The 15,396-nt window shown below is 36.6% G+C and overlaps 2 protein-coding genes and 1 long non-coding RNA gene across 3 annotated transcripts; 2 read left to right on the top strand and 1 right to left on the bottom strand.

Annotated features, from left to right (window-relative positions):
- The first annotated feature begins 64 nt into the window (after positions 1-64).
- LOC111337546 (deoxyribose-phosphate aldolase) lies at positions 65-10,386 on the top strand. Its single transcript, XM_022943883.2, has 5 exons — positions 65-498; positions 2,280-2,465; positions 7,864-8,018; positions 8,907-9,094; positions 10,167-10,386. Exons 1-5 carry the CDS (start codon positions 96-98, stop codon positions 10,198-10,200), a joined length of 966 nt encoding a protein of 321 aa, XP_022799618.2. The 5' UTR covers positions 65-95; the 3' UTR covers positions 10,201-10,386.
- On the bottom strand, positions 5,428-7,000 carry LOC148741580 (uncharacterized). The gene is made up of 3 exons (XR_015994497.1): positions 6,924-7,000; positions 6,699-6,814; positions 5,428-6,068 (listed from the first exon to the last, which is right to left on the bottom strand). It is a non-coding gene; the product is annotated as an uncharacterized LOC148741580 (long non-coding RNA).
- Positions 10,387-10,538: 152 nt separating the features above from the next.
- LOC111337547 (cystinosin homolog) lies at positions 10,539-14,887 on the top strand. The gene is made up of 2 exons (XM_022943884.2): positions 10,539-11,721; positions 12,359-14,887. The coding sequence occupies exons 1-2, from the start codon at positions 11,239-11,241 to the stop codon at positions 12,767-12,769; spliced, it is 894 nt and encodes a 297-aa protein (XP_022799619.1). The 5' UTR covers positions 10,539-11,238; the 3' UTR covers positions 12,770-14,887.
- The last annotated feature ends 509 nt before the right edge of the window (positions 14,888-15,396 follow it).

The raw sequence follows: 15,396 nt of genomic DNA, 5'->3' as shown, positions 1-15,396 counted from the left end.
ATGAAAACCATGCGAAATTAACTTGGCCCCAGTCTTTAAGAGTCCTCCTACCCAGCTTCCTCTCATTCATTTTCTCTTCCTTCACGTTGGCTGAAATGTCTTCACATTTAGTGCGTAATCCAGGCATTCCGCTCGATTTAGAATGGGTGAGTAGGACAAGAGTTAACCTCCCGGCTGTTAAAAGACGGGCAGATACACTCAAGACTCGCCGGTCGGTAAAGAAGCAATGGCAAGCGGCGTGGCTTTTGAGGGCAGTGACTTGTATCGACCTTACCACTCTGTCTGGTGATGACACGGCGACGAATGTATCTCGACTATGCTTCAAAGCGCAAAATCCAGTTAGAAAAGACTTACTGGAAAACATGGGTATGGAAGGCAAGGGTATAACTACAGGTGCTATCTGTGTGTACCCTTCTCGAGTTCCAGACGCCGTGAAGACTCTAGAAAATCTTAACTCCAAGATTCCAATCGCTTCAGTTGCTGCAGGATTCCCAGCAGGTGAAGAACGAAGTTAAATTGTTGGGACTGCTTCTTGAAATGAAGTACTGTGGTTTTACACCTTAACCTAGACCAGGAATTTATAAAGTTATGGGAAATCCCTCTAAAAAATGTACTTTTTATCCAGGTACAACCCCCTCCAGAAACAAACAAACAAACAAAATATTGATGAATAAAGTTATTGAGGAATAAAGTTATGAATAAAGTTATTGAGGAATTATCATGTGGGACCTTGATTTTGGGTGAAGTCCTTTTTTAACATTGGAACTTCCCATATTTAGTGTTTATTATCAAAACTTTCTTGTATTACCTCGAATATATATATATATATATATGAATAATATCCCCAACTGTTTTTTGTAGCTGTTGTTTTCTTCTCTTTTTTATCTCATGAATTTGGGAGAAATCAATAGTGATATTTGGAGTTGTAAGGAAAAAGTCAGCATTTTACAACTGCTGTATTTACTTGCACACCCTCCCTCCCCTGCATTTTGTGCAACAAGCCAAAGTGGCGTGCTTTAGGAAGAGTGTTTAATGAGGCATGGAATTCTGTAGGAAAATTCATCACTTGACGAAGGAATTTCACATAAAATTGCACGTGAAAACTGATATTGCACAATTCACTTCATGATTCTTGTGATATAGGTGCAATTTAATGTGGAATTCATGAGTCAAGTAGTAGATTCTTGAATCGCATAAAGGAATAAGAAAAAAAAAAGCAAACAGTGTTACTTGTAATTGTTATGTATATGTAGTGGTTCAATTTTATACTTGGTTCAAATTTTATTTTCCTTTGTTCTCGGTCGTGTTAATGTAGGATAATGAGTTTGAAACAAAGGTAAATAAAATTTGAATCAAGGATAAAAGTGAACTACAACATATATGTAGATGTGAAACAATATCACTCAGCCTCATTTTCAACTTGCAATTCCACGCTAAATACCTCGCTTTGTTAACCAAGCAGAATGTCAGATTTCATTCAATTATGCGATTCCAGGTGAGATGAATCTCTAATAATTTAATAATTATTTAACAATGCAGTCACTGACCAAAAATTCACTTGCAAGTCTCATTTGCACTAAACCTTTTTTTGGATCTCTTCCACTTTCTTGTTGTTTTCACTTTGGTAAATTGTTTTGATTTTGGTGAATTGGAAATACTTTTTTTATTACAATTCACTGGTGTGTCCCATGAAAGTGAGGCTTAGGGGGTGAATTGGGTTGTCCAAGGTTATTTTGGTGTTATCATCCGAGTTGTTATTGTAAATTGGCCACAGTAAAGAGTTTCAAAGCTGACATGTCAATCGATAACCCCTTGTCAGAGTGAGTGACAAAGGGCTACTGCTTGAAATGTCAGCTTTACATTATCAACTCAGTTAATAAGACCAAAATTGCCCTGTTACTCCCACCTCGTCAGAGCAAATGATGAAGGGCTAATGCTTGAAATGTTAACTTCACATTTTCAACTCAGTTAATAAAACCAAAATTGCCCCGTTACTCCCACCTCGTCAGAGCAAATGATGAAGGGCTAATGCTTGAAATGTCAGCTTTACGCTTTCAACTCAGTTGATAAAACCAAAATTACCTTGTTACTCCCACTGATGCAGCACCACAGAAACTTACCCCCTTAAGTCTAAGGTTACCATAGTTAGGGCCTTTTTAGATTTAAAATATGCATCATTGTTTTCCTAAGGTGAGTATTTCAGAATTATGCTTAATCTTGTCGTCAAGGTTTTGTTTTTATTTAATGATGACTAAAATGTTTTTTTTTTTTTTTTTCAGGTCAGACTCCCCTCAAGCAAAGACTAGAAGAGATAGAAACTGCAGTAGCTACAGGTGCCACAGAGATTGACATTGTGATCAGCAGAGCATTTGTTCTAGAGGGTAACTGGGAAGCGCTTTACAATGAAGTACAGGCAATGCGCAAAGCTTGTGGAGAAGCTCATCTTAAGACAATTATTGCCACAGGTATTCTAACTTAAAGAAATTATATTTTGGGGAAAGGATACTGCTGTTTTTTACCCGTCTTGAAGGAGAAACCATACACTCCTAAGTAGATGCAACATCATGGTTACGTAGTATCCATGTGTGTTGTCAATAACTTTGATCATATTTGCTGTTTCTGGAAGGGTTGTTGAAAAAAAGCATTAAGTGCATGCGACAATGCTGAAAGGAATTGTGGGTCATTTATAGGTCATGTCCCTTTGACTATAGGATTTCTAGAATATGAAGTATCACAGGTTTGATTATTTAATTGACTTATTAAAAATTCTTTGATAACCAGATACCCAGATTACCTTTCGAGATTGTCATATGCGTATTTTTCCTTTTTTCCAGCAATCTTTGCTAAAAACAGCTACAAAATGTTTTTCTGGTAACCATAACTACTGTTTGTTATTTTAATAGCCTGCTCTTTTGCTCTCTCCCCCTACCTGAGGGCACAGGAAAGATTGTAACAGGTAGCAACACTCCTAGTTGCTTCATGCCCATGAGAGCTCCCAGAATGCAGGCCATTTGGCTCTTTGGGGACCTATAAACCTCAGCCCCTGTTTCTACACTGTGCTTGTAATTTTGCTAATCTCATCAAGATATTCTGTGAGCCTTTTGCAAGAGAGGTAAATTATGCTAGCTCTACAATCTGAAAAATCAATCCCATCAGAAGAACATATTACAGACCACAAAGGATGCTCTTAACCCTTTCGCTGGCAGGTTCCTGGGGACTCAATGTTTTTCTAAGATATAAGCTGACAAATCAGGCCACAGCTCATCATATTTTAAGTTCAACCCCAATAAACTATATATCATTTTAATCAGCAAAATATTTACAATTACTTTTATTAAGACTATTTTGTTACATATGGGTCCTTGTGCACATAAATTGGGGCAAGAAAACCCAAGCATTACAAAATGTTTGAAGTGTTTGTTGTTTTTCCTTGTCTACTAAGACAAGGCATTAACATAGTTGTGAGCATAACTGTTGTATTATGCAAAAGTATATTATTTCAGGAACCAAACACTCTTTATTCTGTCCAATTATCTTCATTGCAACCAAAGTTATGCCGTTTACTGTTCGTCAAGGTTCAGCTTAGCAAATTAGAAGGCATGTGATATTGCAGAACTATACTTGAGCAACAACTAGCTAGCTTCACTTGAAATCACCAAAAAAGTAACCATATATAAAGGACACAAAGATCCATAAATAGACAATATGGTAAAAATGGTTCTGTTCTTATAAAAAATTAAACTTCCTTAGCAACCTTCAGGAGTGTTTGCACAGGAAAAAAGCAGTATGAAATCCTATTCCACAATTTTTTCTCTGCTTGATTTGCTTACATGGTGGTCTGAAATCTCCTGCTCACTGGATAAAACCTCATTAGGATCATCCTCTGAGGCAAAAACCTCATTAGGATCATCCTCTGATGCAATTTGCCATGCCTTCTCGACTGGAATCCATGCAGACGCCATTTTTAAAAGGATAGTATTGCGTGTGCAAATTTTTTCGCAAAAAACTGATCAAATTTGGCTGAAAACAGCGAGAAATACGGCTACGAATGAAGAAATGTGACTTGATAAACCATAATAATCTTTACGAGCTCAAAACAATACTATGTGGGGGGTCCCCCAGGATTTTTAATATGGATAGGGTCAGTGTGTATGAATTCATGCGTTTTCCAGTGAAAGGGTTAACCCAATCGCATAATTTGGGCAACCTTACCATGATATGCTGTGAGCCTTCTTAAAAGATTTTAATCATTCTCTGCCCTTATGTTTGATGAGCACTCAGTCTATCAGAAACAAAACATGGAATTTCATGGATTACGTCTGTGGTCAAGCATTTGATCTTGTTGCAATCAAAGAGACTAGGTTAAAACCGAACAATGATTCTATATAAACTCAGCTATGTCCTTGTGGCCACTGGCTTTCGGATAAACCTTGGGAGGGTTACTGGGGTGGTTGAACTGCACTCCTTTATAAGGATTCTTTGAAGGTCACCTCATCCAACTGTGGACAGCTAGAGTCATTTGAGTACTCAGAATGGATAGTGTCTCCTTCTGCTTCGAATAATCTAAAGGTTATCATTGTCATTACACATAAGACAAGCATTGGGTTCTTTGCATTGGGGTTCTATAAACCTCAACCCCTGTTTCTACACTGTGGATGTAATTTTGCTAGTTAACCTTGTCAAGATATGCTGTGAACCTTTAGCAAGAGAGAGAAATTATGCTAGCTCTACAATCAGACAAATCAATCCCATTGTTAGAAAATGTTACAGATCACAAAGGATGCTCTTAACCCAATCGCATAATTTGGGTAACCTTATCAACTTATGCTGTGAGCCTTCTTTAAATGATATTAACCATTCTCTGCCCTTATGCTTGATAAGCACTCAATCTATCAGAAACAAAACGGAATTTCATGGATTACATCTGTGGACAAGCATTCGATCTTGTTGAAGTCAAAGAGACTAGGTTAAAACTGAACGATGATGCTATATGAGCTCGGCTATGTCCTTGTGGCTACTGGTTTTTGGCTCAGCCTTGGGAGAGCTATGGGGTTGGTGGAACTGCGCTCCTTTCAAAGGATTCTTTGAAGGTCACCTTATCCAACTGTGTACAGCTAGAGTCATTTGAGTACTCAGAATGGATAGTGTCTCCTTCCGCTTTGAATAATCTAAAGGTTATTATCATCATTACTCATAAGACAAGCACTATCATTGAAAAATTACCCAGGGTGGACCATTACTTTTCTGATTATGCCTCCATTATTTTTGATCTTATAACAATAACAATAACATTTATTATTTGTATTGCACCTTTTCTATAAAATATTCAAAAGCGCATCACAACAGTAATTAATAACTAAAATTATACAATTCTTTCTATAAAAATCGTAAATTATATATATTTATTTACATTAAATTAATGAAAGATAATTTCAAATAAAAATATAGATATACTAAGTTAACTGAAATCATTATCTTAGGATTAAAAGGCCTGTCTCCAAAGTCAAAATGGCCATGTTTAGAAAGCTTAAATCTGTAAGTTAACATGGCTGATCTTCACGACAATCTAGCCTCTTCTGAGTCCTGCACTAATGATTACAGTTAAAGGCATACCGCTGATGACCTGGAAAAGCTGGTTGAATACTAGGGAATAACACTATTCCTTCTGATTAACCATCATGCACCTATCAAGACTAAGAGGTTAACAACCAGGCTGTAACTTCCCTGGTGCACTGACGAGATCATGTTGGCAAAAAGACAAAGACATAAAGCAGAAAAGATCTGGTGAAGGACCAAGTTAACAGTGGACTTCCTAAATTTCAAGAAAAAGAGATTTTATGTCTCCCTTATTATACATAAAGCATGGACAACTTTTTATATGGACTTTGTAGATGACAATAGCTGTGATCTTGGGAAGCTGTGCAGTGGAATGAAAGCACTCCTCACGCCAAAGGATAGTCTCTGTTTTCCTGACTTTTGTGATAATCATGCTCTAGCTGATGACATAGGTGGATTCTTTTGTTGCAAGATCAATAATGTCCGAAATGAACTTGGAATTGTTAGAGCTGCTATGAAAGAAGAGGACAAAGTTAAAGATGATCCAGACCTGTAGTAATGGAGTATTAGTGCATTTATGAGTTTTGTCAGCTCTCTTGTGAAGATTTCTACAGCCTTGTCTAGAAGTCAGCTAAAAAGACGTGTACCCTTGACTCTATGCCAACATCTATGGTGGTAGCCTGCTGAGAGGAACCTCTTCCAGTAATAACATGTTTACTAAATTCTTCTTTGGGATCAGGTCATTTTCCCCCTCTATGGAAAGAAGCTCTTATTGTTCCACATCTTAAAAAATGTGGAAATGATATCTTGTTCTCAAACCTACAACCTGTGAGTAACCTCCAGTTTGTATCAAAACTTGTTGAGTGTGCAGTTTTTTGCATCAGGTTAATGAGCGTATGATGATGTTCCAGCTTTATCCATTACAATCTGCCTACTGCACCAGTCACAGCACAGAGACTGCTGTGCTTATTAGGTGCACAATGACATTCTGTTTAAGCATGGTTATTTAACAGAGGGTCACACTGCTGATACTTCTTGACCTAATTGTGGTCTTTGACACTGTCAATCACTAGGTGTTGCTCAAGCAATTAGAATCTAGCTTTGGAATATTTGGGACTGCACCTAGCTGGTTTAAATCATACCTTGACAGAAGATCTCAGGGCGTCTGTGTTGAAGGCTGCTGCTCTAGGAAGTCTTTTCCTACCCCATGGTATTCCTCAAGGTTCATGCCTTGGCCCCCTACTGCTTACAATCTACACTAGTAAGTTGTTTGAAGACATTAGGGCATGGATGGCGGCAGACAAGACAAAACTGAGGTCATTCTAATTGGTACTAAGCAACTACTTGATTAAGTGAATATTGCATACCTAGAGATCAGTCAAGCATCAGCGCCAATTGTAAGTTCTGCCGTCTGCAACCTTGGTTAGTGGTTTGACTTTAACCTTAAGATGACAGAACAGATTAACAATTAAGACTTGTTAATCAGTCTACTATCACCTACATAATATCAGACAAATAAGGAAGTTCTTGATGCCTGCCTCCACCAAACTGCTTGTACAAGGGGTGATCATGGCATGCATTTCTTGCTGTACATATTGGTCTTCTCTATGGAGTACTAGCTGTGCATCTTTCCAAATTGCAATGTCTTAACAATTCTGCTGTGCGACTTATCACCCATACACCCAGATACTGTACTGTCATATTACCCCAGTGCTACGTGCACTGCACTGATTACCGGTGAAGTTCCGAATTTGCTTTAAAATTGCTGTGATCTCTTTCAAGGCTATTCACAATCTGGGGCCTGCATATTGAACTAATCTTATAAATGTTCCTGGGGAGTAATGTGGACGTTATTTTGCAAGCCCTACCACTAAGTTCAAATGCACTCTTGGGGACAGATCATTCACTCCAGCTGCTCAAAAGATATGGAATGGTTTACTGGACTATATTAGGAAAGAGATTTGATTTTGATATAATGTTTAAGAGATTCATTAAGATACACTATTTTAAAGGGGCCTATGGTGACCTGTCTTAAGCTATTATAGGTTTTTATTTTCCACTTTTATCCTCTCTTTTACATCTTACTTGTTAATAGTTATGCTAGATTACCTATTAGGAAGGAAATTTAACAAATGAGTATATAGAGAGCATGTAATGCAACTTTTGTTATTGTCTTATTTGAGTGTTATGAACATTTGATCATAATTTTTAATGTTAAAATGGGCAGTAAAAGCAATAATGATATATATAAATCTACACTGCATTCCTATGGTAAGCATTCAGTAAAGATATATCTCTTTTTCTTAGGTGAACTTGGCTCTCTGACAAATGTTTATAAAGCTAGTCTGGTTAGCATGATGGCTGGTTCTGACTTCATTAAAACATCAACTGGTAAAGAGTCAGTAAATGCTACATTTTCTGTTGCACTGGTTATGGTGCGGGCAGTCAGGGATTACTACCAGGTACTTTTTATTTTTGTTTATTTACAATGTGTCATAGTTTGCCCAATCATGTTTGACACTAGATAGTAAAAGGCGCAAAGTGTTAATATTTGATTCTGTGTCTCTCAACACAAGCTGTGAAAGATACAGTGTCCTCTGACTAGCTTGCCAGACTCTTGATCAAAAGTCTGGTTTAAACTCTGATGCAATCATTAGGACCTGTTTTTGGGCTGAATACTTATTTCTCAGTGTCTTTTTCTACTCAGAGGTGCATTATCTATGGTTTCTGGGAAACTGTCAGACAAACCTGATAAATGCTGAGGGTAACTTGTGATTGATAAGCATTCCATCAAGGAGGAATAGAGTTACCAGTCATGTACATGTACTTTAAAAGAAAAAAAAAGGAATTAGCAGTGAAAGTCATGGGCTAATAGGCATACATAATTCACAGAATCTCTATTTAGGCCTTCAAAATGTTGCAAGATTACAAGGTGGATTAATGACTTAGCCACTTAACTTCCCAGGTCTGGTTAATAACCTATAGATTGAAACATTCTACTCTGACCTAGGAACTTAATTGTAAAGTTACCTTCCCCCATTCCCCAATGATATATATATATATATATATTTTTAATCCTTAACTATTTGCTAGATTATATATTTAAATGGTGAGGACTGCATTTTACAAGAATCAATATTGGAAGGAGAAAAGGTTGATATAATTGCCATCATTCCAGATCGCTATAATAGAAACCAGTACTTTTGAAATGAAAGTGAACAATGTTAATATTGCTGCAAGAACTTCTCAAGATCTCCAGTGAGGGTGTAACATTGATATACTTAATGAGACATCATTTGGTATATGGGTATAGCAGTGTTTTTTTTCTCCTAATTTTTTTTTTTAAATAGAAAACAGGTCACAAGGTAGGCTTTAAGCCAGCTGGTGGAATCCGCAGTGCTAAAGATGCTCTAACATGGCTCTCTCTGATGAAGGAAGAACTTGGAGATGATTGGACAAGACCAGATCTCTTTAGGATTGGTGCCAGTTCACTGCTGGGAGACATAGAGAGGCAACTCTTCCACTTTGTAACAGGAAGGTTTGTTACAATTTTCATTTTGTGCTTAATTTGAAATTAGTGGGGCTCCTATTAACTATACAGGAGAAGGGGGAATAGCAGATACTTTTATCATCGAAAAAGGTTTATAATTAGTTTTCAGGTCTCTTTGATTTTTCTTTTTCATACCAAAAGGTTTTTACATGTCACATGTTGAAAGGAGGTTTGTCAACTTGTTTCTCTTTTGTTGCAGACATTGTGTCTGTTGTGGTTCAAGTTTAACTTTTTCAGTTTAAATGTAACATTACTGCTCAATACTTCCTGTTTCAAACTGATGATGGACATTACCTTACCACATACCTTCAGTAATATTTGCCTTTCTGATATGTTGTCCTAGTTCATTTAATAAAATAATAATGAATAATAAATAATATTAATAATGATAAATACATAATTTGAAGCTCCCCCTTAAGGGCTTTTCAGCCACAATGTAAGCTAACTAAGTGCCTAAAAATCCCTGCTGGCAGGAGGCAGACCAGTGAGCTATTTACAGAGGGCAGCCGAGGAGTTGAACTAGGGGCAACCGAGAACAAATCCAGTGAGTGGCAGGGTGGAGGACTTGAACCTGGGACGCCGGATTACAAGTCCAGCACCCTAACCACTTGGCCACGCCACCTCCAGTACAAACATGATGTTGGATTTAATTGTTACACAGTGTAGATCGTTAGCATTAGTCGAACTTAAAAGTAAACTATTTCCTATTAAGTAAAGCAACTTACAGTCATTATTATATTTGATTCAAGTCATACGTGTGCGATAATATTGTATATAATTATCTGCTTGCATTTTATGTATTTTTCTTAGCAGGTAGTTTTTATGTGCCAATGATTTCTTTCCACCCTTATAAAGTCTTTTGAGAATTAAACAGTAATTTAAGTCATAGGTTGTTTATATTTTCCTGTTTATTTCACAGTCACAGTGTACATTTATTTACTATCAAATAACTCGTGTTGATCCTTGAAAAAAAAAAAATTTGGAAGAGGTTTTTTTACTTAAAAGTAGGTGCCAGTAATGCCCCTTGTAGTAACTTTTTTTATTATTTTACTTTGTTTAGATATGCTGCTCAACATGAAATACCCATGGCATGATGAATGGTACATTTAGGCTTCACAGTGTTAGAGGATACAATGGATATTTTAAAGGGAAAGGACTGAATTATTCTTTGACATAATGTAATTGGACAAAATGCATTCGCTTGAAGAAATATTATACACACTTATGGAAAAGGCCAATTTTTCATCATAATTTTGAATAAATATGGTTTATTGACAAAACTGCCTTCAGTTAGTTGCATTAAGATGTTAAAATTGGTAACATAAACACACACTACCCAACTTGTTTTATATTCTCACTTAGAGACTGAAAATGATTTTCTCCATTTTTTATTGGCAAGTTATTGCAAAAGTTAGGTAAAAGCAGTGGAAAAGTATGTGTAAAATCATATCCCTACAAATAATGCCTTTCAACTTGTTCTTGGAATCTGTTTGTGAAAAATTTGGGCTCAAACATGCCCTTGAGAGCCTCTATAGTAGTTTGTGACTTAAGGTTAAGCCTTTGAATTTTAATCTTGGTTCCCAGGATGAAAATGTTATTCAAGGTAAAAGAAGATATATTCTTATTTCCTGAAGATCACTTGATTTGCAGCTCTTTCACTGTTGAGATATTGTAGTATTAATTGTTTATGGCAAAGCAAACTCGACAAAAGGTGAGATGAGTATTAAGTTGGTCAGAAAATAAAATTGTTCTGGTTACTGACAGAAATAACTTTCTGTAGGTGATTAGTAAATCACTGCACTTCTATTTTCTTATGTAGGGCGAAGAGTGTGATTTTGTCAAGCTGTGAGGTCCTTTTTTCGATCTATCAGTGGGCGTGCGCCTTAAAATGTTCAACGTTAGTAACGCAGCGCTCCGCACGTTGCGTGACATCCTTTGGTGGACTCCCAGTTGAAACAATCTAAAGAAACACTAGTCACGTTGTACATTACTAGTGTTACACACAAACTGAAGACAAAACAGAGGTCAAAACAAGCACCAATCAATAAGGGATTGAGAGAAAGGATGCGTCACAGCCATCCGGAAGAATTGTCGACTGCTAATTGCTTTTATTTGCCGCTACTCGCCAAAGCATGATGAACACAGCGGCACTTATTATCTTGGCCGATATAGTTGGCTGGGGTTATTTTTTGTCTTGGACTGTATCGTTTTTTCCACAAATCTATGAAAACTGGAGGCGAAAATGTGTGGTTGGCTTTTCATTCGACATGTGGGCCTACTTCTTTCTCAGTTACATTACTTACTTGATTTACAATGTGACGGTCTATTTCGACCCGGAGACAATCATGGCTAATTTAGACGAAGATAACCCGGTTAAAATGACAGACGTGGTATTCTCTATCGTAGCATTTGCCTGTACGAGTTTTCAGGGTATACAGTGCTTGATGTACGATCGGGGATCACAGGAAATTAATCGTAGCACAATCGCCATTTGCGCTGGTTGCTTACTGGCCCTCTTGGTATTAACTGTTCTCAACCTTTTTGGTATCCTTAGCTCGTGGTTTTTAGTTCTTCAGTACTGTGGATATGTTAAGTTGGTCGTTTCATTTGGTACGGTGAGTACAAATAAATTGTGGACAACTATTAAACGATTCCACCGTTCCTAATTTTGTCATTAATAAGATCGTTGAAGATAATCTACAGGTCCATGCTTGAACCGTTCTGCATTTTTCATAACAGATCTAGTTCCGCTTGGTAAATTGTAGGATATATATATATATACAAAAACAGGTGGGATATGTAAATTTCAGAAGTAATATTTACAATGTAGGCGTTATTATTGTAATTGAGGCCATGTGGTCTGGCTCGACGATATCCAATATCTTGCATAATGAATGACGCAATGTTGTGTTTGAACAAGACGAGCCAGACGTGGCGTAGAGGGGAGGGAGGTCATGGAATAAACACGTGGAGCAGGCTGACTGAGGGTGGCTTATTACTCATTCACTCCTGCATATATAAGAATGTGCCCCTTATTTCTGCAGTGTCACTATTTTTATTTATTTATTGATTTACTGCGGCTTGATTTGACTTGACTTTTCTCTAAAGCCTGTCAGAATGTGTTTATAAATCTTTCAAAGAATGAGATTCTTTCTGCAAAGCATCATAATCCCCATAATGCCCCAAGCTGTCAATTAAGAACTTTTCTGGAATACATAAATTTGTGACTTATTGTGTACATGTTTATTTTAGTATTCGCCTCAAGTGTGGCTTAACTTCAAACGTAAATCCACAGAGGGATTTCATATTGGTGGAGTGCTGCTAGATTTTGGAGGAGGTGTACTTAGCCTGTTGCAGATGGATCTTTACTGCATCATTGAACACAGCAATGATCAGCTGACAGGGAACATTCCTAAGATGGCGTTGGCTGTTGCCACACTCTTATTCAACATCATCCTCATATGGCAACATTATGTGTTCTATTTAGGAAATGAACACAGTTCTAGTGAGAAAAAACCTCTATTGGGCCGTGAAAGGTCAAATGAGTTTTACACAGTGAATGTCAATGCTGAAGATGGAGATTATCTTGTGATAAATTTACAAGATCCAGAGGAGGTGAGCACAGCCCGACGTGCAACTGGTTCACAGGAGTCTTCGGTGTAGGATTTTTTCCAAAAAAGGGGAAGAGTCAGTCCCAAATGTTCTTTAGTACAGTAGTTAACTCTGATTTTAATGGGGCTTCATCTGTTTTTACATATGCGCACTTGTCAACAAATACAATTAATAATTTGATAACCTATTGTACTAGTTTTATCTGTACCTGAGATGTTTTATTTATTGAATTTTTGTACAAAGTAATCTTTAATTGTTGGAATTGAAAGTGCGCCTTTAAATTAAATAACATGAAACTTAATTGGAAAAAAGTCAAGTCTGAGTGCTAAAATACTAGGGAGTGTTATTGTATTTTGTAACTACTGTACAAACATTCTTCCAACTTACATACAGAGAAGTCAAATTCTGGAAAGCTGGTTCCTGGAAATGTTTGATTCAGGATTACACCACATCCCAACCACCAAATTTTTACTTGTGATCCAAAATTGAAAAAAAAAAAATTGTGTAAAAATTCTATAACCTGCATACATAACATTTTAATAGGAATGTTTAGGAAGTTAAAAGGAATTGAAACTTTCCTAATTATCATAAGTGCAAAAATATTTTTGAAGGAAAGTATTGGTCACTACAACTGGTGAATTTCTAGGGGATGCTTCCCAAATGTTGGGATTTAATCTGTAAATGAGTTTTTGGTAAGTAAGTGAGACATTAAATATATTGTAAACACCTGATTTGTATAAGTATTTTCATCAACTCTGGGGATTTTTATGATTAAATATTTATTGTTAAATAAGAGAAATGCACTGAATGTAATGAGCAGATTTGATGTTTAGGCTTGGACCACAATCTTTAAACGATGCAAAATATAACAGTGAGAGTATGGAAGGCACAAAAATACATGCAAATCTTTGTCACTCACAAAAATCGTGTTAAATGGATACAAAATTATCTTAGAATTAACAAGTAAAATCATTTTAAAAGAAACTTACAGTAGAATCCCAATTTCTTGAACCCTTGGTTTCTCGAACCTCCTGATATCTCGAACCAAACCTTGTTTCCCTTGGTTTTCCTTCACTTGTAATTTCACCCCCGATTTATCAAACTCCGAATTTCTTGAACCAATTTGGGTTTCCCCTGGAGGTTTGAGAAATTGCGATTCCACTGTATTTTAATTGTTATTGAACTCCAGAGCTCCTTACCCTCTTTTTTTTTTTCTGGAAGGATATGCGATGATAGTTCACAGCACTGAGGATAATTGAACAGTGCATCCAATTTTCTAAAGGTGTTTGATGATGATATACTGATAATGATAATATATCCATGACAAGGTTTGAATGATGAAAAGGAATTTGTACTATGATGCTGCTATGTACTATGATAGAAGCATTTTCAGTTAAACATGTTTCATGTTTAGCTTATCTGTTATGGAAACACTTTTGGGTTTAATGATTAATGTATTGCAATTGTCTTCTGATTTTCTGATTACTAGTGAGGTGGTTTTCTTTATAAGCATCTGCTTCCATGAATTTTAAACAGTTAAGAGAATTCACATCTTAAAGTATGACTTTTTGCCCTATCAGGTTGTAGAATTAACTCTGACCTCTTAGGGGATTTTAGACTAAGCATTTAATTTCTCCCTATAATGCTAACCACAAATCAAACATTAAGGTCATCAGAATAAAAGAAATGATCACCAACTAGATAAGCATATGATTGATGAACAAATTTCTTCGTCAGCACCTAAGAAGTGCCCTTATGATGAACACTATGGAAAATATGCATACTGAGGGTAATGAAAATAAAAGAAATGATCACCGACTAGATATTAGCATGATTGGTGAACAAATTTCTTTTGTCAGCACCTAAGGAGTGCCCTTATCATGAACACTATGGAAAATATGCGTACTGAGGTTGGGGTGGAAAGGGTTAAGTGGAGCGTACAATTACTTTGAAAACTCATTTCATGGCAAATTGGGCACAAAGAAATGCTCGTAAAAGGTAGTAGTAGCTAGGTAACAAACTGACAATTCTCGTCCCACAAGGGCCAAAATTTCATAAGGAAAAAGTTCTCGTGGAATTTTCACCGATATTTTAAGATTAACTATCATTTTGATTTGTTGTTTACTTCGATTAGCACCGGTCCTTTATAAAGTTTGTTTGTTATTTTTAGCTTTGAAGTTTGATTGGTTATTCTAATTGATAGCAGACCAGAAGCTCGTCAGCTCGCGCAGTAGACTAATTTTAATTTCATGCAAAGTTGTCGTAAAAATTTCTCATTTTCTTTTTTCCCAGTCTACAAACCTGTCAAAAATCTTGTCAAGATACTTTTTGTGGTCCAAGAATCCTCTTAGAGCCATAATTAGTGCCCACTGAGTTCAAAACATTTTATTAGTCGCAGTCTCTTGGGATGCTTTCCTGACACCTCTTCAACAATACTGCTGCAGGTCTGATATTATGTTGTCATCCGTTTGCCACATGTCTTTATGTCGGGCCAATTGTCGTAACTCTTTTGTCCTGGAAAGAACCGTTAATTGGTAGTCAAAACCGTTTTATGTGAGGAGGCTTACAGACATTTTCGCAATCGCTTGGAAGTGAAGGTAGAAGATTTTTTCTTTGTAATGATTGGAAAATTCATAACGGCAAGAAAAGAGATTTCGATGTGGAAGGTGTTCGTGGCT

Source organism: Stylophora pistillata, chromosome 1, assembly GCF_964205215.1.
Source record: "Stylophora pistillata chromosome 1, jaStyPist1.2, whole genome shotgun sequence".
In the NCBI taxonomy this organism is placed as follows: domain Eukaryota; kingdom Metazoa; phylum Cnidaria; class Anthozoa; order Scleractinia; family Pocilloporidae; genus Stylophora; species Stylophora pistillata.
This window is presented reverse-complemented; position numbering and strand designations above follow the sequence as displayed.

Coding starts and splice junctions, on each gene's coding strand:
- LOC111337546 (XM_022943883.2), top strand. CDS start 96: ATGTCTTCACATTTAGTGCGTAATCCAGGCATTCCGCTCGATTTAGAA. Junction 499..2,279: donor TGCTGCAGGATTCCCAGCAG/GTGAAGAACGAA, acceptor TTTTTTTTTCAG/GTCAGACTCCCCTCAAGCAA. Junction 2,466..7,863: donor TAAGACAATTATTGCCACAG/GTATTCTAACTT, acceptor TCTTTTTCTTAG/GTGAACTTGGCTCTCTGACA.
- LOC111337547 (XM_022943884.2), top strand. CDS start 11,239: ATGATGAACACAGCGGCACTTATTATCTTGGCCGATATAGTTGGCTGG. Junction 11,722..12,358: donor TGGTCGTTTCATTTGGTACG/GTGAGTACAAAT, acceptor TGTTTATTTTAG/TATTCGCCTCAAGTGTGGCT.